Source organism: Sporothrix brasiliensis, assembly GCF_000820605.1.
Source record: "Sporothrix brasiliensis 5110 chromosome Unknown Cont22, whole genome shotgun sequence".
NCBI classification, from domain to species: domain Eukaryota; kingdom Fungi; phylum Ascomycota; class Sordariomycetes; order Ophiostomatales; family Ophiostomataceae; genus Sporothrix; species Sporothrix brasiliensis.
Genome location: NW_024467141.1, coordinates 920,467 through 942,843, shown reverse-complemented (window position 1 = coordinate 942,843; position 22,377 = coordinate 920,467). Strand labels below are relative to the sequence as shown.

The following is a 22,377-nucleotide window of genomic DNA, read 5'->3' as shown; positions in this document are numbered from 1 at the left end:
GACTTTATTCGAGGCTATATCTATACATTTATATATGTTTGTTACGTTTGCCTGAAACGAAACATATTAATTGAAATTTGGAGAGGAACGTATTATAAGTGTTCATCCTGTAGACGAATGAGTCTTATATAGTCAACACGCTCCTTCCGTTAACGACGAGTGCGAGTCTCGGACTAGACAAAGAATACACGTCAGACTATGTGTACATTAACCTCGACGAGTTCGAGGTTTACAACGACACCCCGAACATAAAGAGCCGGCTACGATCTCTACATTTGCTAACTACAAACAATACCGGAAACGACCTTAACATTATTGGCACAGTCGTATATTCTTCGACGGCATTTTAAGTGAATCCCATTCAGCGAGGCCCCAGTCGATCACTACGGCGTTGAATATAACACTGTCAAGGGCCACATCTCGATTCGGTCGGAGCTTCACCGTGTACAAGCACTTTTACGAGCCATACTTGTGGGTGGCCGATTTGGGCAAGCACTTCATTGACTTTGTCGACAGTGCTATTGACCGCGATCGCGACGTCCGTGTTTCCCACTTCCGCCTTCAGTTTGCCAAGTGGCTCCACAAGACACACGGCAAGTCGACCACAGTCAGAGAATGGAGGAACGCATACGGCGCCGATCGAGACGACTTTACCACCGCTGTTGTGGCCCACAGTGGCTATCTGGCGAAGGAGGTCAGTAGCCTGATGGAAGAGCGGGTGGTGGGTGGCCTGGAGCCAGAAGTCGAGGCAGAGATGACATCACGGTCGACCGCAGTGACAGCGGCAGCAGCGGCAGCAGCACAAAGAACGGTTGCAGCCGAAGCCAGAAGGTCGGCCTCGGCAGTCTCAACGTTATCAGCGTCCTTCTCAGCATCCTTGTCGGTGACCGTCTCAGCAGGCTTCTCAACGGGCTTCTCAACGGGCTTCTCAACTGCCGTCTCGGTCTCCGGGGCAGGCAGCAACTCAGTTTGGCTTTCCTTGTCCTTGAGCTTCGCCTCGTCGGTCTTTTTCTCTTCCTCAGCCTCGGCGGCATCATTCTTCTTATTCTTTTCGGCCTTAGCGTCGTCCTTGTTTCTTTTTTATTTAAGACTCGAATTCACGTCATACAGTCCGAAGAATATAAGCACTCAGCGCCTGCTCTCGGGAGACGGAAAGCGGCCGCCAGACCTGACGTCAGAACACTCGACGGCAGTAACGCATACAGAAAAGACCGACGGCAGCCCGCTGCTCTTGGCGTGTTACTGATTTTGATGTTCCCGTTATTGCCCGATTCGTACCAAGTGTTCATCGCTTAATACGTCCTACTTCTTATGTGTCTTACTGTATCGCCCAGATTAATAACCGTAGAACGCTGAACGCTGTTCCTCGCTTCCTTTTCGATTATTGTATTGCATCATACGTGAAATACGTTGTCCGGCCTCTCTTCAACTTGCTCACAACCTGCCCGCCGTAGGTCGCCCGGCTCCAATCACTCTTTCTCGTCGAGACCGTCTGCCTTGCCTTGTCGCGAAAGAGATACTCGTCTGGCGTGAGCGTGTGCTTCACCCTTCGGACACTGACTTCCACCCAAGCGCTTGCGGGTGCTGTGGAAGCGACAACGGCTGCTCAGGGGGGACCGTGTGCATGCCCGGGGTCGAGGCTGGCTCGAGAGCGTCAACGCCGCGGCCACTGTAGGACGTTTCGCTCTGTATGATGTGTTTACTGACGGTCTCCATCAGCGCTGCAGACTGGCTGTATGCCATGCCCGGGCCCTGTGCGTATTCGGCGGTGCTTGTCTCTTCCATTGCTGCAGCATGGCCATAGGTCGAATAGGAAGAGAGTCCGCTCGGTCCAGCCGCCCCGCTGTCTGTCTCCACTGGCAGCGTGTATTTTTGGTAGGCGTAAGTATTGCCTTGGTCGTACATGCCACCGCCTATGTTGCCTGGTGCCGACGGCTATCCATATGAATCCGAGTCCATCGTCATATACCCCATACTGTCGGCCTTGGCTGGTATCGAAGGCTGGTAGTATGAAAAATCGTTTCTCTGGATGTATTGCTCAGTACTCGTCGCTTCCGTTAAAGCTGGCTGGTCGTGCGTCAAGCTGTGACCCCCTTCCTCGATCGTGTACTGTGGTGTGGGTATGTATATTGGTAACCGGCGCTTTGGTCATCGCCACCAGTCGTGTCGTTTGGGTTGCCGGTGTCGTTGTCGAAACGAAGTTGTCCCGTATCCAAGTCCAACGCCTCCTCCAGAGCACTACGCGGAATCATGTCCTCGAGTTTCGTCACAAGCCTGTTCTCAACGAAAACAGTGGGCAGAATACTCGCGCGCTTGCCGGAAATGATGACCACCGTGCCGTTCCCCGGCATATTTTCGTTTACAGGTACGTTGTATGTGTGCGTCGCCGAGTCGAGATGCATGTCCCGCAGCGTGTCGTACATGATGGCCAGCTGATCGGGAAGAGCCGTCTCGCCCCGAAAGATGGCACACACGATGTGGCTGCTCGAGGGCACGGTGGCAAAGTATCCGTAGCCTGCGCAGTTGTCGTATAGCTCTCGAACTTGACGCATCATCTCCCGCGCATAGTTCTCTCCCGCGAAAAGGTCAGACGCAACTGCTCGGATTTAGGCAGCAGCCCTAAAAAGGCCTGCACATATGCAATTGTTCCTCGGGCGCCAGTAAGATCCGTCGTCACATACATCACATAAACAAACATGAGCACAACGCATTGTGATGTGATTCCGAATATAGGCACGTGTACTTGATGACTAAGCGAAACAAACCTCCGCACCGAAACAATCACGCAACGAACCTCAACCTTCAACATCATGAACACTACACCTAACCCCGCGCACAAACGGGCAGCACCGCCCGCAGTGACGGCAACATGACCAAAACGACGGCGGTCGCTATACCGGTACCGCAACGGAGATTCCTCTACAAAAACTACAAGGACGAGCATATGACTCTTCCAAGCATGGCCCTCGGAAGCAACCGTCTCGATCTCGTCGACGACCTTGTCTCGAAATACCTTGCCTCTGGCCCCGCCACCGGCCTGTCTCGGCGCTCGGTACAATTGCTCCTACCGCTCGTACACGATGCGATCCATGTCGACAACAGCGCGTTTATCGCCAAACTCATGCAGCGCGGCTTCGAAGTGAAGCATTTCTTCCGGGAAGCCGTCGAAAAACATGCCTTACGCTGCCTCACGCTGTTCCTCGAGACTGGATACGATATCAATCAGCCCGAGTGCGACATGAAACCGCCCGTCTGGACCAGGACGACCGTCGACAGTCCAATCACCTTTTGGCTAATCGCCCGCGGCGCCAACCTTAATGCGCACGCGCCCTACCACATTTTCACCCCAATGTCGTTTGCCGCACAGTATGCGCAGGCCGGCCTCGTCCACGCCTACCTGACCGACCCCCGCGGTCTCGTCGACATTGGCACGGGCGACCTACTGCAGTACGCGCTCGACCGCAAAGCCGACGTTCTCCCCGTCCTCTCCATGCTCCTCGACCACGGCGCGCCCATCAACGAGGGCCTCTTTGCGCGCCACCTGGCCTCGCAAAACATGTTCTTTTTCATGCCGCGCGGGCCGCCGCTGCACAAAGCCGCCGAAAAGGGACAGCTCGACGCCGTGCGCCTGCTGCTCGACCGCCACGCCGACGTGACCATCCGCGACACCAAGGGCAAGACGGCGCTGTTTTACGCCGAGAAGGAAGGGCACCGCGAGGTGGCGGAGGTGCTGCGGCAGGCCATGGAGGCGGCCAAGGTGCAGCATTTGTAGGGGCGGAAGGAGTGGGTGGATTGTACGATACGTGACCAGATTGATACCCGAAGCAGAAATCGTATGCAGGGAAGGCTGAGTACATATATTTTTATTCCTATTTTGTCTTCTATTTGCTTTTTCTTTTATGCGCTCGTCATTAAAGCGACAGCAGCTTCGCATTAGACCGACCACGCGCTGTTTAGTCACGAAGAAACAAACACGACGAGGCAGAACAGAATCCAAGGTAAACGAAAACTTAAGCGCAAGTTGCTTTTCTATACTACTAGGAAGCATAACAAAGTACAGCTGGCAGTGGGATAAAAATAAAATTATATATCGTTTTTTTATTCCGTCCTTATTTCCTTTTACCACAGTTCTCCGTGCACAAGATGGATTTGAAAGACTGAAAGAAACGATAGTAGCAGAGAAGGTGTCCATTCAAACACCCAGAGAAACATAGCGAATGCAGCACTTTAAGAGCTTTAAGTATCGACTGGGATGACTGTCGTCTTACAGCGGTATCGCCGGCTTGTCTGTTCAGCAGGCGTCTCCACGACTTCCGAGCACACATTCTCTGGGCGTATCGTAGGTATCGGCGGTTGACGCTTCGCCGCCCCTTTGTTCATCATCACCGTTGAAAAAGGCCGCGGCGTCTTGTGTAGATGTCGTTTTATTACGTTCGTCTAATACATCTTCTCACCTTGAAAATGACGGAGGTAATTCGTTGCCGATGGAATCAAATTCGCACCAGTATTCCACATCCTGTATAAACATGAATAACAGCGATACACTCGTCCCCGAGACGAATACCACTGGCCACACAGTAAGCGACGCCACCAGCCACGTTAAGCGTGATAATAGTACCGGGCAGCGAGCCGTTGACACGCTTAATGGTGCGATAACCGACGTCGATGTAAGCGTGGTATGTGAGACCGTTGACAGCGGCACACCGACGGATGACGCGGCCAAAGACGCAGGACTGCACGCCGGCAGCACGTCGACGCTAGCCGACAAACGCATCGTCGTCACCCGTTGCAAGACGCCGCAACAAAACTTCACTGCCCAAGTTGCTGCGAGTATCCTCAGCGGCCTTCGAACTCGGCCGAGCCACGCCGGGGAAAGTGGTGATGAAGTTGACTTGAGGCTTATCGACATGGTGCTCTGCATTTCTATACCTGGCGTGACTTTATACGTTCGTTAACACGTTTCTAGTGGATGCAGTGTTTCGAATGCAAAGGAGAGGAACTTTGGGCAAGGCGAGGGAAGCGATCGAGAGCATCCAGGCAAGCGGTACTCATGAGGCCCCAGCCTTCAAGTGCGTCCACCACGGACAACGCTGACGAAAGTACTTTACCAGCTTCTCCAGACTCAAGCGCCATTGGCACTGCCACTGCCACTGCCACTGCCACAAGCGAAATACGACGGGAATTGTCTGCTCCGGAACTGGTTTGCTAGATACCGACTGTTGACTTACCTACCATTCTTTCAACGTTTGCACGAGCCATTGAAGCGTTAAGCAGGCAAAAAAGGAACGCGCTATATGAGTATCATTCTACTGCACCCAGCACAGGATGGCCTTGGTGTTTGTTTGGTCAAATCACGACTGGAATACTTGGGTCATCGGTTGAACGTATCGCACAACCTTTTGAAGACGCTTGGTTCGTGAAGGTAACAAGACAAGAGAATGCCAATGTCATACGCAGTTGATCGCATGCTTTTGTCAAAGTTCATAGTTCATGGTGCTTCATGATGCTGCCCTTTTGACGAAACAACGATGCGTATCTTTCCAATAGCCAGACAAGGCTGTCTCATCAATAGGCAGGCAAGGCTGCGAAGGCTAGGCGCGTATGTGACGTAACCGTACAGCGTGCATGGATCCGGCAGCCGCAAACATCTGCCGTAATAAAACTTCATTCTTTTTCGTCACAGCCAGCGGTCAACAGTCCGTTTGCTCCGGCGAATCCCAGACGGGGTAGACGCCTGTGCCAATCAAAAAACATGCGTTTTGTGCAGTTCACCGACCGTGCAGGCCAGGTCGCTGGCATGCACGATGGTCACAGTCTAACCATTGAGACCTCCTTCGACATTTCTTTTTTACCGTGCAACAGACGCAGGGGTTACTCGCCTACCTATCGGCTTTTGAGCATCTCGCCATGCCTTGGAAAATGGACGCCTGGCAATGCAGCGTGCAAGGTGGTCATGCGGGCGGCCACCTGGTCGGTACGCTTCCTGACAAAGGCTCGCTCGCAAGCCATTGGACAGATAGCACCTCGTGCAGTTCGACTTTGCCCACGGCGAGGTAATACTTTTGCAGTCTTCTCCTCGCTGCCTGCGTGGTGGACGAGACGAGGCTGCAAGCCAGAGGACAGAGAAGAAAGGGGCCGACGGCGGTACACTTTACGGCAACCAGGTCGTCGAACGACCCCATCTGCCAGGCAGGGGGATGTAACAAGACTTGTTTACTCTGCTTCCATCTCTCCTCCTACCTTCTCCTTTGTCCTTCGTCTCGACTTTTGACTTTTTATCTGGACTCCCACTACAGTGGAAGCTTGCCATTCTCGCCTCCGGCTAATCCATGCTGTTGCTGCTCGCTCTTCGGTCCCTGCCGCGCTCCTTGCTCTGTGGTCCGGAACGCTGCCTTCTCCCCCCTAATGGGCATTAGATTTTTGTTTTCAACTGGTATTTTTTACGGCCATTTGACTTAAGGGCTAGGACCACCGTATTTTCCTCTCCTTCCCGGCGCCGTGCATTTTTACTCAGCTGGCCACACTGTTACCCAGTCTACCTTGTCCCTGTCTACCTTGTTCCTGCGTCTTCTGTTCTGTTATCATTTGCGTCCGCTTCCTCTTCATCGTCTCTTTCTCCTGTTCTGTCGACTTCATTCGATATCGTGTCAAGTACCTCATCATCTCCTGCCTTTTCGACGCCTACTTCAATATGAACCCCTATTTCACTTTCAACAATACTGCCCTCCCCACACAAATGATCAAGTACGTGTATTCCTTCTCCTGTTTATCATCACACAAACTGACACGGAAGACCGTTCGTCTCCGTTTTAGTTTTGTACGCTGACATCACGACAAGGCGTACCTGGACCTACGAGTCTTGGGACAAAGCACAGAAACATGCAGAACAGCTGAAGTGCATAAAACAGCGGGCGTTCGATACGTTGTGGCAAGTCATCTTTACTGTTCCTACTACGCACCAGTGTTGCGCCCAGGAACGTCCGTAACGCACGAAATATGCAAACTCATCCGCCGTCGAGAGATTCCGTGGACCTCTTATTTTGCTCACCTCGTTTATCTAGTTTGGACCCTGCCTCCTTGACTCCTCCCCCACACGCACCTGTGACTAGAAAACGCTGCCCGTTTGCTTGTGAGACATTTTGTTCCCCAGGAAAGATCCTTATAGCTAGTTGCCAATAGCCATCAGTGGCTGAGAAAGGCGGATAAATAGTAATACAAATACAGTGACTGTTCAAAGGCCTTGTGCTCCAGAAACACATGGCGTAGTGTAAAACACTGGTTTGCAGCTGTTTTTGAATACAAATTTCCAGTTGTATTCAACGTAGCTACCGTGCACTATTTGCGGGCGGCAGGCGTGGGAGCAGCATCGGCGTCGTTCTCGGCGGCGCCAGCATCGTCGGCGGGCGGAGCCGCCTCTTCAGCGGCAGGCGCGGTGGCGTCGTCTGTGGATTCATCCGCCGGCTGCTCGGGGGTTGGGTCCTGAGCCGAGTCATCGACCGGCGTGTCGGTAGGGACGTTGGCCGGGTCGTTGGCAGGGGCGGTATTGTCGGCCGAGTCGTCGCCGCCGTCAGCGCCGTTGGGATCCGTAAAGTCGTTGCCGTCATATCCGTTGGAGCCGTCGTCGCCGTCGTCACCAATGTTGGCGTCTGGGACATCGGCGAAGCCGCCGGGATTGCCTGGATTTCCCGGATAGCCAAAGTTGGCACCGGCAGCACCTCCAACTGCGCCGCCAACGGCACCACCGGCGACGCCTCCGGCCACGGCACCGCCAACGCCGCTACCGCCACGATGGCGACCGTCGCCGTTGCCGCCATTGCCGTTGCCGCCTCGGTTCCCACCGTTGCCGCGCTGGCCGCGGTTGCCGCCTCCATTTCCATTTCCATTCCCACCGCGGTTACCCCCGCTACCTCCGCGGTTGCCGCCGTTGCCGCCACGCCCACCACCGTTACCACCACGGCCTCCTCCACCATTGCCGCCACGACCACCGCCACCACCTCCACCTCCGCCTCCGCGACCTCCACCGCCACCTCCATGGCCGCCGCCGCCACCGCCGCCGCGCTGGCGAGTTTCAAGAACCGGGGATGAGAGAGAAAGCGCACTAGTGGTGGCAACAGGCGCCGCCACGATGCCCTGCAGGGCCGAGGCCGCGGCTAGGAGGGTGATGAGGAAGTTCTGCATTGTGTTCTCTGCCGAGGTGTATAATGTGGTAAGGCTGCCAAAGAGTGCGGTGTGCCTGTAGAAGGGGGCGTACAACAAGAGGTGGCAAGGAGCGGTACCAGAAGCTGTTGAGCCTCCTTATTGTACGAGACGACCGACTTGTATTCAGATATTTATATGTAGACAAGCTCTCACATTGTGGTATCGTCATTTTGGCTGTTTCTGGTGGACTGCGTCAGTCCCAGAGTCCGGACTGTTTATTTTTGACTCGGGTGTAATGCGAGTTGACGTTATTTCGTCGCTAATATCATCCCGCGTGTTGCGTGTCTGGAATCTTTTTTTCTCCGAACTTGGACTCGAACACCAATATCCAATTATTTCTACAGAGCGCAATGACCGAAGGAGGTGTGTAAATAACTTCCTGGTAAGTGTGAATGAAGAAAGGCCATCGCAGGTAGACCAAGAGTCCGTCACGGGATCCGATCAGCGATGTAAAAAAACACAATCATTTCGCTAGGATAATGTTCTGGGGCGCGGAGCTCTGGACGGATTCAATATATCCATTCTCGATGTCCGAGGGTGCAAGCAATTGCATTCCTTTGTCCCGTGTGGAAAGTCTACGCGTGTTCCGGCAGTTCTTCCTCTTCCAGTCTCTGACATTGCGCGCAATGTCGACAAGCAATAATGAAAGGGCCCGAATGACACCCAAGTGGCACCATGACGAGGAAAGGTTATTTTGAACCGGCTGCCAAGGATTGTGAATCAATATATAGACGGCCAAAGAGGACTACTGGTATTCACACCCGTCGAGTCTAGACTCTTGTCGACCAGTACGGGTTGCCGACGAAATAGAGTTGATGTGCTTCATATTCCCGGTAGGCGATATATCGTTTCGTTCTTTATTCTGAGCACATGGCCCTTAATTCATGCTCTTATTGCCCGTCATATATTATAGTCCGTTTTGCCGCCTTCCCCTTGTTTCTCCGCAATGTCCGAACGGCAAGAACAAACCTTATTTTAACCATCTACGAAAAAGTCTTCACGCCAAGAATTCGCTATTATACGGCCATATTTGACGATACTCGCGAATGTTCGCCTAGCAACTCGCCATTCGTGTCGTAACGGGTGCCTTGCTGATGACACCTCACTTCGGCAATTCGTTCTCGTGAGTCTGGCAGATATCGTCGCACAAAAACGGTTGGCCGTACGTCAAGACTATGCAACAGCCTCTTACTTTACGTACGGTTTTCGCCATTATTTATGCGTCTTTTCTTCTTCTTCTTCTTTTTTTTTTTAAAAAAAAAAAGACGCAACATATATTTAAATAAATAAAACGTAGTCAACTAGAAAACATCCATCGAAGCGCTAAGTCTTCTGCGAAATATCGTCAACTACAACGTATAGGCAATCCATTTAAAACAAAATGCTTCGTGAGGAACCCAGTTACCCGTCTTTAACTTGCATTGTTTTTTCCTTGACAGCACGTGGCTTCGGCTAAAAAGTACCGCCTTTGCCTCCAAATGGATAAAACACACGAAAGATGCCTGCAGAGCGAGCGCTGGCGTCGTTCATCCACAGTTTATTTCGTCCAAATGCCCAAGTACAAACCCGGACCCCGGCCTCTCGTCTGCACGGTTCTCGTCGGACAAATGGCATTGTCTAGCTAGGTACCGGAGACGTGCAAAAAGAAAAAAAGAAGAAAGGTCAGAACATTTTGAAGCCTGAGACCCAATTCGTCCCGCATCGTCCCGCCACCGGCGCCGTGGTTGATCCTTCTCCCTGTGCCGGGGGCAAAGTCCTAGCCCTCCCAACCGTTCTAGTGGATAACCCGATTCACCCACCGACCTGGCAGTCGGTGTGAAAGAAGGAAAGTGGTGGCCAGCAATGTGCCATTGTACGCCATGGGACAGCACACTATTTTGATTGACGGGGGAGCGAGGAACACTGCATTCGGAACGAGGCTCAATATCGCACGCCCACTGCATTTTCCACCAATTTCTGTACGTCGTATACCTTCCCTTCTTTCTCCGTCTACATGCAAGGCTGCTGGCCCGCGGGAGCGAATGGCTGACGGCGACCGGATGCAAATGCACAGCACGAGAAGGGGCGGCACAGCGTGGGAGCCCGGCGCCGTGCTACTGGTGGAGGAGGCTGGCGTTTTGTGGCGTGAAGCCGCGTCTTCCATCGTCGTCCACCGCATCCCGTGTCGCTTTCTCCATTGCTGTCGTGGCCTCGTCCCACGTTTGTCAGGACGGTGGGGGGGGGGGGGGGGCGGGTGCATAAACTGGGGAGCACATGGAAGGCATGCTATTGTGGCGTTCAAGATTCTGCATCAAAACATCGTTTGGCGTCGGTGTCGATGTTGGGTTTAACGGAAGAAGGCCGGCTCGCCGGGTGCAGCAACATGTCAGATGCGTTGTATCTTTACGCACCCGAACAACCATAGCAGACTTGCACAAAGAGAAGATGATGTTCTTCATTGCCTCTGACATACGTCATTCTACCTACCATCGGTCGCGCAGAAGGAAGTACGGAGACAGGTCAAGGATAGGTTGGACGATCGACCAACGAGGCCCGCATTCGCCTTGTGGAGGTATCATGTACGGTCGCAACCCCAGGAGAGTGGCTGTCTGTGACAGCGAGGGGAAAGGCAGAAGCAGAAGATGGTACGAAATCAGGAAATACAATGATGGAATAGAGGCTCAGAGGGTACGTCACATACTGAGATATTGAGATCAACAGAGATTGACACACCGTGGGCGATGGACAAACGCCGTTGGATGACCTGGTGAAGACCATGGATGAGGATTGGTTTCGACACACAATGTACGTGAAGACGCTGCCCAATTATGGACGGGGGCTCGGGGGCTGCAAGGCCCTGCAATGATGATAGACATGGATGGTGAGAGGAGGGTGAGAGAGATGGGGACCGTCAAGGACTGTGATGGGTCAGATGGATAACGGTGGGCTGCCAGGGTCAAATCGAGGTGATGAAGACCGAGGAAAGGAAAAGGAATGGGGGCAGGAAAATCAGATCCAGGAAAGGATCATCAAGACCGGGCGTTTTTGTTGTCTTTGGTTCGACGGTTTGGGTGTCGTTTAAGGCGGGAGGTTTCCGGGGTTGGATCAGGGCACAGACTCACGGGAGTTTGCAGTGTGTTGGTTTCCATTGTTTTCCATTGTTTTCCATTGTTTTCCATTGTTTTTTGCGTGATACTTGACGCGATGATATTGACGCGATATGTTTGGTAATTTAATCCTGAATTTTGTCATGACGAGAACGGCCAGCAGACTGTATTGTTACTTGACTGAGAACATAAGAACATACGGAAATGAGGCCAAGCTTTATTCAATAGCTTGGCATAGAAATGCACAGGACAGTAACGAGACAAACAACGAGACAGCATGTATACGTACTGAGCACAATACATCGTATGCCAAATGCTGGACCCAAATCGCATCGCAGCGCACTCTTAAGTTGGGCTGTGTCTGGCTGCCCACGTGCTCGATTCCTGTGTTTTGTTTTGTGCCCTGAATCAAAGGACCAGGGGATGGAAGGGACCCAATTGGGAGACATTTTGGGGCCAGTGAGCCCCTGTCAGGGTCCACTCGACCCAAGCCCACTAATTAGCACTTGTGAGGGACCCTTGCTCCCTGTCAACGACAACGACCTTCCCTTTGGCGACCTTCTTTTCAACGCAACGACAACCCCTGCCTGGAAATCCACTGAGCTCCCGCACGGACAGAAAAGGCCTCGGCTTTGCAGGTATTGTGCAATGCAGGCATTGTGAAGCGATCTGGGGCGAGGTTGCGCAAATGGCTCGCCGAAGGAATTCCACGCCATAGTACATATTCGGGGAGAAGTTTGTCATTTACGACGTACTTCGTACAGTTTGCGGAGTTCTCCCATGTCAAGCACATACGGACGAATACCGTCGCAGTTGGTCGAGCCCGGAGATCACGTCAACGCGTCGGCTTCTTCTCGAAAATGGAAAGAGGAGTGAGAGCAAATATTGTATGTAATTATGGAGTACGACATACTAAGTGGGCAAACGTATATTTAGACGAAAGGCGCCATTAAGTGTCTCACGGACGTCGTGCTATATAATTACTGTGTACGGCTGACATCGTAGGTTATCGGGACACTTGAGGAGGTCATGGCACAGAAAGTCAAAATGGCACCGAAGCCGGCCCGCTGGTCGCCAACGCCATTCTTTTAGTTTCAACGGCGCTCCTACCAGAAACGGGTGACGTTGGGTTGGCACGAGGCCAGACCAGCATGGACCTTTGAGACAGAAGAGAGGCAGCCGTGGCCGCGGAGATGTTGAAGAGCACGTGTGGTGTTTTAAACATGCATACAAAGAGTGTCGCCCACAGAGAATTCTACGGCATCGTACCATTGTCTTGGAGTCTTGTCTCTCGTGCCTCATTCCAAAGCCAGAGGTCTCGTCGCTACTGTCATTCGAACAAGGGAGCCCCTGTCTATCGATGGTTGTGTGGTCGAGGTCGAGGTGGCAGGGTGGGTGGCGTCCCGCGGTTGACTCTGCTACCCACACTTTTGTGGTCGGGATAGTACCATTCCTGATTTGTCCACCGACCCGATGCTGGGCACCGTGTTGAGACATTCACTTTTGAATTCAACGCAGAGGCGTAAGAAGAAACACTGCAAAGCCAGGAACAACCTTCCTGTCTTGACTGTTTTATTACTTATTTTCGCTTCTCTTCTGTTTTGTCTCCTTCTCCGTACGGAGGACTCCGTACAAAACGAATCCACTTTCAATGTTCCACCTCGCGGATGCATTGAATATGTTTTCTTTTTCCCAGACAGCCACTTCTTCGCATGTGCTCCTCCCCCCACCTCTCGCCGTGTTGTGCCATGGCCAGCCAGTCAAGACAGAAAACGGTGACCGACCTGTGATGAGGCCTGTGACGGGTGGCAAACAAGAGCCGAGTTGTGCTGAGCCCGACACAAGGAAGAAGAAGGAATAAGAAAAGAAAAGAAAAGAAAAGGAGGCCGAAAAAAAAAAGAAGAAAAAAGACTCGCACGAGCCATGGAGTCCATCCAACTCACAATCGTACAGAAACGTAGCACCCTCCTGTGGCATCGGGCTCGTTGAGTTCTTACATCGTACGTCCCGGCAGCTGCAGGCGTCTTCCGGCCCAGTCACGTCTTGTATGCGGACGATACGACGCGCCTGGTCTCCATGCAAGCCAAGGTTCATGGTGCGTCGTATCTCTCCCCCGTGTTGTCTGGATGCACAATGCAAATAGTGTGGATGGGTGGGGGGTCAAAGGAGAAACACATTCCCAAAAGGCATTGTTTCGGGGCAGTGAGGAACTAGCATGATCCTCCACCACTCTCGTGAAAGAAGCTCATGGCTGGCTGGCTCGCCGGGCATCTCTTTTGTTTCTTTTTCTGGGATACCCATCGTCTCCTTCGTCTTGGTTCCCGCCCCTCGGGATCCGCTTCTAGATGGCGAGGGGCACGAAGCCAACAGAAGAGGGTGTAGGGCGCATGTCCCAGAGAGAGGTACCAGTGACCGTTGACGACCGACCGATTTTAGCTCGCGCGGAACGACGCCAATGGCGAATGTATCTTTATGGTTCCTGGCTGCCATGCGAGAAACTGGACCGGTGTGGACGTTGGTTATCATTTCATCTCTTTTCTTGTCTTGTTCGATAGTTTAGTTTTTTCCTTTCCCCAATCTAATATCTCAACTTCTCTTTTCTTGTTTATTTTATATTCCTTTTTTGATTTGGTCTGTTCCATTGTCTTGCTTTACTGTCTCTTGTGTCCACTGGACACCGTCATACATAACCTGTGACGAACGCACCTCTTGCATCCTTCACGCCCTCCCTCTCTCGACACATTGACCCAACAACCGTTTCTGCAGCTTTCCGTCTTGTTGTCCGTCCGTCTTATCATCTGCATCTGCCTGCGATCGCCATACTACCTTCCGAATTTTCTCGTCTGTGCTCACTCTCCGGCCATCATCACAGCCAACTCCTCGTCGCACACCCCAACTCGACTCTTCGGCCCCACCATGGGTGTCGACGCCGAGGAACTTATCGTCCGGCCGTTTCGAGAGGTCGTCGAGCGCGGCAACGAGGCGATCCAGAATGCCGAGGCCGGCGAGGCCGACGATGCCGGCAGCGTCGACGGCAGCACGCTCGCCGACATGGCCAAGGCGGGCCGCGCCGTCGTCCGCGAAGGCGAGCGCGCGCTCAAGCGGCTGCAGCCGGTCTGGGACGGCCAGGTGGAAAAGTACGGCGACGCCTTCAAGGACGCGATGCTGCAGCAGGACGACATTGAGCGGCGGCGGCGGGAGCTGGAGGACCTGCTGTACGACTTTGAGGACTACACGGAGCCGCGGTCGTTTGACGCCGCCAAATTTGTCGAGCTGCAGGCGGCCACGCGGTCGTTTGCGCTGGACGTGATCAACCACACGAAGCGCCTGAAGCTGGAGTCGCCTAAGCGGGCGTCGACGGCGGCGCAGCTGGCGGCCATTGCGGGCGGCGGCGGGTCCGCGGCACGCGGGACGGCCTCACCCTTGTCCACGCCCACGACGGCCACCAAGAGCAGCTTCCCGCCCCTGCCGCCCCTGCCGCCGTCCATGGCCGGCATCCCTCCGCTGCCGCCGATGCCGAACCTGGCCTCCCTGCCCCCGATCAACGTCAACGAGCGCCGGTCACGGGCGTCCCTGCTCAAGAACGGCGGCGGCGGCGCCGCAGCGTCTCTGCCGCGGCTCGCCTCGCTGACGTCCCACCCGCACACGGCGCCGTCCGACGCGATGGACGGCGACGACCAGCTGTTTGAAGCCTCGACGCCGACGTCATCGGTGGGCCCCTCGACGGCGCCCTCGTCGAGCCGCGCGTCGCTCGCCCACAGCAGCCTGCGCCGCGCCAACACCAAGAGCTCGGTGGCGACCAGCATGTCGGGCGCGTCCACGCGGGGGGGCATGCTGTTTGACCACGCCGAGCGCTACCAGCTGTACGACCACCCCGAGGGCCAGGGCCAGGACCAGGACCAGCGGGGACACGACGACAGCGAGAGCGTGGCCCCGGGCGGCGGCAAGCGGTCGACGCCGCCGCCACCGTCGATTCCTCGCACATCGGCGTGGGTGAGGAGCCATCAGCAACATCTTCAACAACTACAGCAGCAACAGCAACAACAACAACATCAGCAGGTACAGACAGCAAGCCAGCGCCTGCGGGCCAGGGCGTCCCGCGACACCGTGGCCACCGACTACTCGTACGACAGCCCGCTGATGCTCTCGCGGTTCAACTCGCTGACGGTCGACGGGTCCGGGTCCGTGCGGTCGGCGTCGGCCACCACCAGCGCCACAAGCGCGACCACGGCGCCCAGCCCCGTCCTCGACTCCGCGGCACGGTCGTCGTACCTCTCGTCGGCGCCGACCAGCTACACGTCGTCGCCGATCTTGGCGCTGGGCGAGGCAGACGGTCCCGATGGTGCCAGTATGAACAACAAGCCCACATCGTCGGGCCCGGCCCCCTTTGTCGCGCCGCCCATTGCTGCGCTGCCCCCGCCGGCCCTGTCGGCGGCGCACGGCCACGGCTCGTCGCAGAGCATCCAGGACTTTATCAAGTTTGCGCCGTCGCCGCCCGTGCCGCCCATCAGCCTACCGCTGTCGCCCAGACACCTGCCACGCCGCGGACGCGGCGACGTGGACGACGACGTGGACGCCATTGATGACGACGACGATCACGACGTGCACGGTGATGGCGACGGCGGCGGTGACGATCCGTTGATGCGGGATGCCGAGCTGGACGACCTGGAAGAGCAGATTTACCAGCGCCCGGGATCGCGGCAGCAGCCTTTCCGGCACGATCGGCACGACCGGCACGATCGCCATGATCGCATCAACATGAAGCGCGCAATGCAGCCCGACGTGCGCGACGCGACGACAGCAGCGGGCGACCGGCCGATGTCGCGGCAGACGACGAGACGGTCCTCGACCGCCACACAGCCGCAGACACAGCCGCAGACTATTTTGGACCACGACCTGCACGACCTGCACGACCTGCACGACCTGCCGTCGCCGTCCGGCATGGCCTCCCCGAATCTGCCGCCGAGCATCCCGTCGGGCATGTCCGACAAGGTGTTTGACAACGGCCTGATGGTGGTGGACGAAGAAAAGGACAAAGACAAGGCCAAGGCGGGCGCCGCATCGACCGCGGGCGACGACGCGGCCGCGGACCACGCGGACGTGCCCCTGACGCGCGAGTTTGTGCGCGAGGCCGACTGCAGCATCGGCCCCAAGAGCACGTTTGAGATGATGGGCGGGTTCTGCAAGGGCGCCGACCTGTACCGCAGCGGCGGCCACTGGCAGGGCATCAAGCAGACGGGCGGCTACGTGGCCAACAAGCAGGCGAGCATTGGCCGGTGCGTCGGCTGCAGCTATGCGCACAACTACGAAGAGGTCCGCCTGGACATGGAGAAGAAGCGTAGGTCCTCCGTCCCTTCTCTTTCCCTGTATCATCACCTTCCCCTCCCGCTGATTACTAACACCCCCAGCCGAAGCCACCTTCACCAAAGCCGGCGGCGCGCGGTTCCGCCTCCGGCTCCTCTACAAGTCGCACATTGCCACGGCCATCAGCTCGCAGCGGCAGGCCGAGAGCCACTACGCGTGCATCTTCTGCGTGCACGCGGGCGCGACGGTCCGCGAGGGCGACGCCACCGTGTTCACGACGCCCGACCACCTGCTGCTGCACCTCGCGCGCCACCCGCAGCCGCTGCCCCTGGTGCCGGGCGTCACCGTGCTCTACGGCACCGACTACCAGCCGGCGTCGGCCAGCAGCGTCAGCACGGCCAGCAGCTCGGACCCGGACACCAACAACTTTGACCTGCACCTCGTCAACCCGCCGCTGCCGACGCCCGTGCCGCCCAGCGTGGGCCAGGCGCCCGTCGCCACGGCCACGCGCGAGCACCTGCAGCGGTGGGGCGCCAAGAAGCTGGCGCGGCCGCCCAACTACGGCGGCGACATGCTGCACTTCTTGGCGGGGGCGCGCGTGGTGGGCGTCATGTTCCCGGAAAAGTGGGAGGGCAAGTGGTGCATGGGCTGGCACGACGGGTTTGTGGGCGCGTTCCCGGCCAAGGCGGCGCTGATGGAGCCGCCGCGGCCGAGCGAGATTCCCATGGCCAGCAGCGACAGCGGCATGTCGGTGACGACGCGCTGGAAGTGGAAGCCGCACGAGGAGAGGGAGAGGGACAAGGAGAAAAATGGTACCAAAAAAGGCCACGACGCGAGCAGCGTGCTCAACGCCGGCGGCGAGGCGTCGCTGTGGCTGTCGTTTGACAAGGGCGAGACCATCTCCAACGTCAAGTGCCTCTACGCCGACCACTGGTGCTGGGCCGGCACCAACAGCAAGGGCCGCTTCGGCGTCTTCCCGCAGTCGCACATCCTCACCAAGACCCTGCAGCAGGAGTCCCTGGCGCCGCTGCGGCCTGTCAAGACCGGGGGCTGGTCCGCCAAGAGCATCTTCAAGGGCGCCAGCAGCGGCGGCGGACGGCGGCCGCCGAGCAGCAGTGCCGCCTCGTCCATGAGCAACAGCACCGGGCGGACGCGGTATACGTGAAGGTTGAAGGTGACTGGGGTGGACAGAGACGACAAGTTCATGTACGAGGGCTGTGTAATATTGTAAGGCGAATGTAATGCATTTTCGGTAGACTTTTGGGATAGATCGGATAAGACAGAGATGGCCATGGATGTTTATGTTTACCATGGACAATATGAGCAAAAAGCGTTGGTGATGTTTACACGCACGAGTTCCTTGGTGTGAAGGACGGGAAAAGGGCGGGAAATATGGCATGGAAGAAAGGCGCCAGCTCGGATGCCCTCCGACTGCCTTGGCTGGTCTCAGCTTGACCCACGGACGCCATGAGACCACTAGTGCATGGCAGGAGACCAAGGATGTGTCTATCCTGAACGAGCATGCGTCCCGGCAGGGCGCACATCCCTTGCGTCCATCTAGGGAACGCAGGTCAATCGGAGTATGTGGTGGACACAGAGGCAGCGCAACAAGAGAACGACTGCAAGGCGGGGAGTCACATCGAGCAGGGGGCAGCAAGTGACAAAGGTATTGGGACGCCGTATTTTGCAATCGACTCGGGAAGTAAGAAATGGTATGAGAAGTGACCAGGGATATGGGTTGCGATGCAGCGGGGAATATGACAAAAGACAAAATAAGTAGCACGATGGTGGCCACGCCAAAAAATAAAATAAAATAAAAAAAAAGAGAGAGACGAGAAAGTCGATGCTGTAAGCCTGGCTCGCCTTGGAACGAAGCACGTTTCTACCCCAAAGATCAGCAGTCGACTTCCCAAGGGCAACGATCCAACTGAAAACGAGAAACTGGATATGCATGTCTCAGTTTGTCGTTTGTCTCCACGTCCAGCCAAGCCTGGGCAGCAAATGGACTCGGCGTCTGCACTGCCTTTCCATCTCCTTACTTGGCTGGAGAGGAAGACAGTTGACGTTGCTACGCCCATTTGCCCTGGTTGAGCTACTCTCTTGGTCGAACGTGGAGGCAAAAGTAGGCCAGTGCAAACGTCGCATGCAAGAGTGCCCCTTGCATGCGGCTCGAGGAGATGGCCACTGGCTTGGGAGCGGAAGCGGGAGACTGCCTCTGTCGATCAATTTGATTGACGTTGCGTCGTAGAGCTTTCCACTCACATCGTTCACGCAGCACAAACGAAATTAACGAGACAGGACAGTGTGACGGGCGGACAAGAGGCGTGTTGGTGTGATACTTTAATCTTTCTTTCTTTTCATTCCCCTCTTGTCTTGCCCGGCTAACTGGCAAGCCACATTCTCATCACGCAGTCACATCCAGCTGGCCGCCCTCATTGTGTTGCGCTTCTCCTGAGCCTACAATCATTGTACAGTTTTTCGTCTTTCAGTTTCTCTCAACGCCCACTACTTATCGACTATTGACGGGAATGTCTCTCATTCTCGGTTTGTCTCGCTTTTACTCGTTTTTTACTCGTTTTTTACTCGTTTTTCAGCCCCGTCTCCTCCTTGCATGTCTTGCTACTGTCGCGCCTTGCCTGTGTACAGTTAGCATATATGATCGACGCTATGTCTTCCTGTTTTGTCTTGATATGTTTCTTTTTTTTTGTTCCTTTTTTGTCCTTTCCCAAACGCCGCCAGTCGCGTCTTCTCTCGTGCTCCGTCCCACATATCCCCAATGTCTCGCTGTCCACACGCGCACAAACACAAAAGTGTCTTGCCAATGTCAATGTACTCCGTCGGCCACGTCGTACGTTGTACGGAGTCCCTGATTGCACCCACCCATTCAATGCACAAACTATGGAGTGCCGAGCAGATGCAGGGCGCTATGGCGTTGGAGCTGCGTTGGGACGTTGGGCAAGGGACAGGGGTTCAGCCAGGTCCAGCAGATCCTCCGTGTATCTTTTGTAGACCGCACCCTTGCTTCCTGTCCACTTACACGACATGTCCACAGTCCACAGGTCGCCTCTTTGCCATGATCTAGACGGCGGATGGATGTGTGTCGTTTGTTGTCTCGTCGTGTATTTCTCCGCCGTTTGTCTCGCCCATCTATCCAAGTATTACTTCTACCGCAGTGCCCGTCCATCTCCTCGAGCGCTGTCCGCATTGTCTCTCCCGTATCTCTCTCCTTTCTCCACGCACTCTTTCTTTCCTCGTTTGTTTGTCCAACCTGTTCTATTCGCCTTTTACATTTTCTGCTTCATTTCCTGCTCTCTTCGTCAACCATCCGGCATCTGATTTCAACCAGCAACCCTCTGGTGCATTCCTCCGCATCGATCACGACTGCGCGCCGACCCCTGCGCATGCCCTTGTCCGCGTCAACATGATTCTCGAGCGGCAGGGCCCCGGCTCTGGCTCACTGTTGGCCGCCGCCATGGCCGCCGCCCACCGCCGCCGGGACGCGTTGTACACGGCCAACCCCACGCCCGCCCAAATCGCCCAGCTCGACCTCGCCAGCAAGTCCTCCCTCGAAGCGCTGGTCACGGTCGTCTCCGCCGTCGCCATGGCCCTCATCACGTCCACCGTGGTCCTGCGCCTCACCGTGCGCCGCTACTCCGTCGGCCGCTTCTTCCTCGACGACTACCTCGTCATCCTGGCCTCGGTCTTCACGCTCGTTGTCTGCTCGGTTGTCATTGCCGCCACCAAGTACGGCCTCGGCCAGCACGTCTGGAACCTGGACCGGGCCACGATCCTCGACCAGCTCAAGGTCTGCATCCAGCTCATGTTTGTCGCCAACATCTTCTACGCGGCCGCCATCGCCTTTACCAAGCTGTCCATCATCGCCTCCTACCTCCACATCTTTGCGCCGCGCGGGCTCCTCAAGACCACGCTGTACGCGACCGCGTGCGTCACCGTCGGCCTCGGCCTGGCCTCGGTCCCGGCCACCATCTTTGAGTGCATCCCCGTCGCCGGCGCCTGGTCTCTCAACGACAGCGCCGCGCACTGCTACACCTTTGTCAACTTTTTGTACGCGAGCACCGCCATCAACGTGACGACCGACCTGATTCTGTGCCTTGTGCCCATCCCGCTGTTCTGGCGCCTGCAGCTGCCGCGGCGCCAGAAAATCGTCATCTCCGTGCTCTTCCTCCTGGGCGGCTTCGCCTGCATCGCCTCCATCGTCCGCCTCGCCTACCTGCACGTCCTCTACGACCCCATCGATGTGACTCGTGAGTGCCCCGTGTGTCACGTATTTATTTAATTATTATTTACTTATTTATTTTTGGCTCACCAACATAGACGACCTCGTCTCGTCCGTCATGTGGACCATTGCCGAGTGCACCATTGGCATCGTCTGCGTCTCGCTGCCGCCCCTGCGCTCCCTCTTTGCCAAGTTCTGGCCCGGCGTCTTTGGCAATGCCAGTCCGGCACGCAGCAGCACCAGCGCCGCGTTTGCCGCCGGCAAGTCGGCCAGGATGTCGCCGCACCACCCCTACGCGCGCCAGTCGAGTGGCCAGTCGAGTGGCCATGTCGACACGATTGGCAGCCTCAGCGGCAGCGCCAACAGCAACAAGTCCGCCGACGCCATGGCCATGGCATCCCTCCCGTCGGGACCTGCTCGCCATGGCCGCCCTCCTCGGCACACCCACCACTCCCTGCATTCGTCGTCCGACTGCGACGACATCGACATCGACGACGATGACCTCAGTAGCCACGAGGAGGGCGGGCTGTCTCCGCCCAAACCGGCGGTCGTGATCACGGCAGTCACTGCAGTCTCGGATGGTCCCAACGACCCTGAAAAGCCGCCGCAGCGGCGGAGCGGCGATGTCGAGATGGGCGTCGTGCCGTCACCAGAACAGCAAACGTCTGTGTGGAATCCACGACACGGCGGCTAGGTGTTGTTCAGCGTGTCCGTGCTCTTTTACTTTTTATCTCCGTTACGTCGATTACTGCTTACGTCGATTACTGCCTGTCCGTTCAATAACGCCATACCCTCTTTCGTTCGCCGCTCATTCTCCGTTTCTTATGTGCTTCTTAGTAGTAGACACATGAATTGCATGTTAACCATCAACATTTGTGAGCGCCACTTGGCTTAAGGTCTCGCTCGAATGGCTTCCTAAGGTGTCTAGATAACCTATTCAGTGCGTTGAGTGCTCCATATTCGTCGTCGTTTGTGGAGGAAATGTGTGATCGCACCTGACCGGGTCGTATTTATCTGATTCTCTGGACTAATCAGATTTTTATCTGATTCTTTTAGCAGATGATTATCAGATCAAATGCTGACAGACCACGCAGCAGTTAGTAGATCCAAGTCGTTTAATGCTGTTTTAAAGTCTTTAATTCCCTCTTCCGAGAACACACCAGGGCGCATCGTTTCCCCTTTCCACTTTTTCCACGGCTTGAAAAGCACGCCATGTCCACCGGAGAAGCTGGAAACAGCAAAACGGACGCGAAAAAGGTGGGCACAATGGGAAGTAAGATGGCGAAACAGGAGATTTGCCATCAGTCGGCTCCCCGGTTTCGGCCGTTCTCGTATTTACCATTTTTGGTGCGCGCCCCAGGAGTTGAGAGTTGACGGGGACGATCTGGGAAAGGGCAACCGCGGCTCGCACCAAAACAACGCCAGTTGGGCAAGAAGAACCCGGAAGATCGCTGCAGGCCAATCAGATACGTAGCCCACGCTCGGGTGGAGTTATTATGGCCAATCAACAGCCACAGATGGATCTGATAAGATGGATCTTTGCATGTTAGC

At 55.7% G+C, this 22,377-nt stretch overlaps 7 protein-coding genes across 7 annotated transcripts; 4 read left to right on the top strand and 3 right to left on the bottom strand.

Moving 5' to 3' along the window:
• Nucleotides 1–678: 678 nt before the first annotated feature.
• On the bottom strand, nucleotides 679–1,289 carry SPBR_08706 (uncharacterized protein; the record flags this gene model as incomplete). Its single annotated transcript, XM_040766944.1, has 2 exons — nucleotides 679–1,075; nucleotides 1,204–1,289. The coding sequence occupies 2 exons, from the start codon at nucleotides 1,287–1,289 to the stop codon at nucleotides 679–681; spliced, it is 483 nt and encodes a 160-aa protein (XP_040614547.1).
• Nucleotides 1,290–1,542: 253 nt separating this feature from the next.
• On the bottom strand, nucleotides 1,543–2,555 carry SPBR_08576 (uncharacterized protein; the record flags this gene model as incomplete). Its single annotated transcript, XM_040766814.1, has 2 exons — nucleotides 1,543–1,922; nucleotides 2,138–2,555. 2 exons carry the CDS (start codon nucleotides 2,553–2,555, stop codon nucleotides 1,543–1,545), a joined length of 798 nt encoding a protein of 265 aa, XP_040614546.1.
• A 314-nt stretch (nucleotides 2,556–2,869) lies between these two features.
• SPBR_08614 (uncharacterized protein) lies at nucleotides 2,870–3,772 on the top strand (the record flags this gene model as incomplete). The annotated part of the gene is made up of 1 exon (XM_040766852.1): nucleotides 2,870–3,772. One exon carries the CDS (start codon nucleotides 2,870–2,872, stop codon nucleotides 3,770–3,772), a length of 903 nt encoding a protein of 300 aa, XP_040614545.1.
• A 754-nt stretch (nucleotides 3,773–4,526) lies between these two features.
• SPBR_08910 (uncharacterized protein) lies at nucleotides 4,527–4,955 on the top strand (the record flags this gene model as incomplete). The annotated part of the gene is made up of 1 exon (XM_040767036.1): nucleotides 4,527–4,955. The coding sequence occupies one exon, from the start codon at nucleotides 4,527–4,529 to the stop codon at nucleotides 4,953–4,955; it is 429 nt and encodes a 142-aa protein (XP_040614544.1).
• A 2,380-nt stretch (nucleotides 4,956–7,335) lies between these two features.
• On the bottom strand, nucleotides 7,336–8,178 carry SPBR_08631 (uncharacterized protein; the record flags this gene model as incomplete). The annotated part of the gene is made up of 1 exon (XM_040766869.1): nucleotides 7,336–8,178. The coding sequence occupies one exon, from the start codon at nucleotides 8,176–8,178 to the stop codon at nucleotides 7,336–7,338; it is 843 nt and encodes a 280-aa protein (XP_040614543.1).
• Nucleotides 8,179–14,201: 6,023 nt separating this feature from the next.
• On the top strand, nucleotides 14,202–17,754 carry SPBR_08103 (uncharacterized protein; the record flags this gene model as incomplete). Its single annotated transcript, XM_040766341.1, has 2 exons — nucleotides 14,202–16,623; nucleotides 16,694–17,754. The coding sequence occupies 2 exons, from the start codon at nucleotides 14,202–14,204 to the stop codon at nucleotides 17,752–17,754; spliced, it is 3,483 nt and encodes a 1,160-aa protein (XP_040614542.1).
• Nucleotides 17,755–20,010: 2,256 nt separating this feature from the next.
• SPBR_08420 (plasma membrane protein) lies at nucleotides 20,011–21,520 on the top strand (the record flags this gene model as incomplete). Its single annotated transcript, XM_040766658.1, has 2 exons — nucleotides 20,011–20,854; nucleotides 20,925–21,520. The coding sequence occupies 2 exons, from the start codon at nucleotides 20,011–20,013 to the stop codon at nucleotides 21,518–21,520; spliced, it is 1,440 nt and encodes a 479-aa protein (XP_040614541.1).
• Between the last annotated feature and the right edge of the window lie 857 nt (nucleotides 21,521–22,377).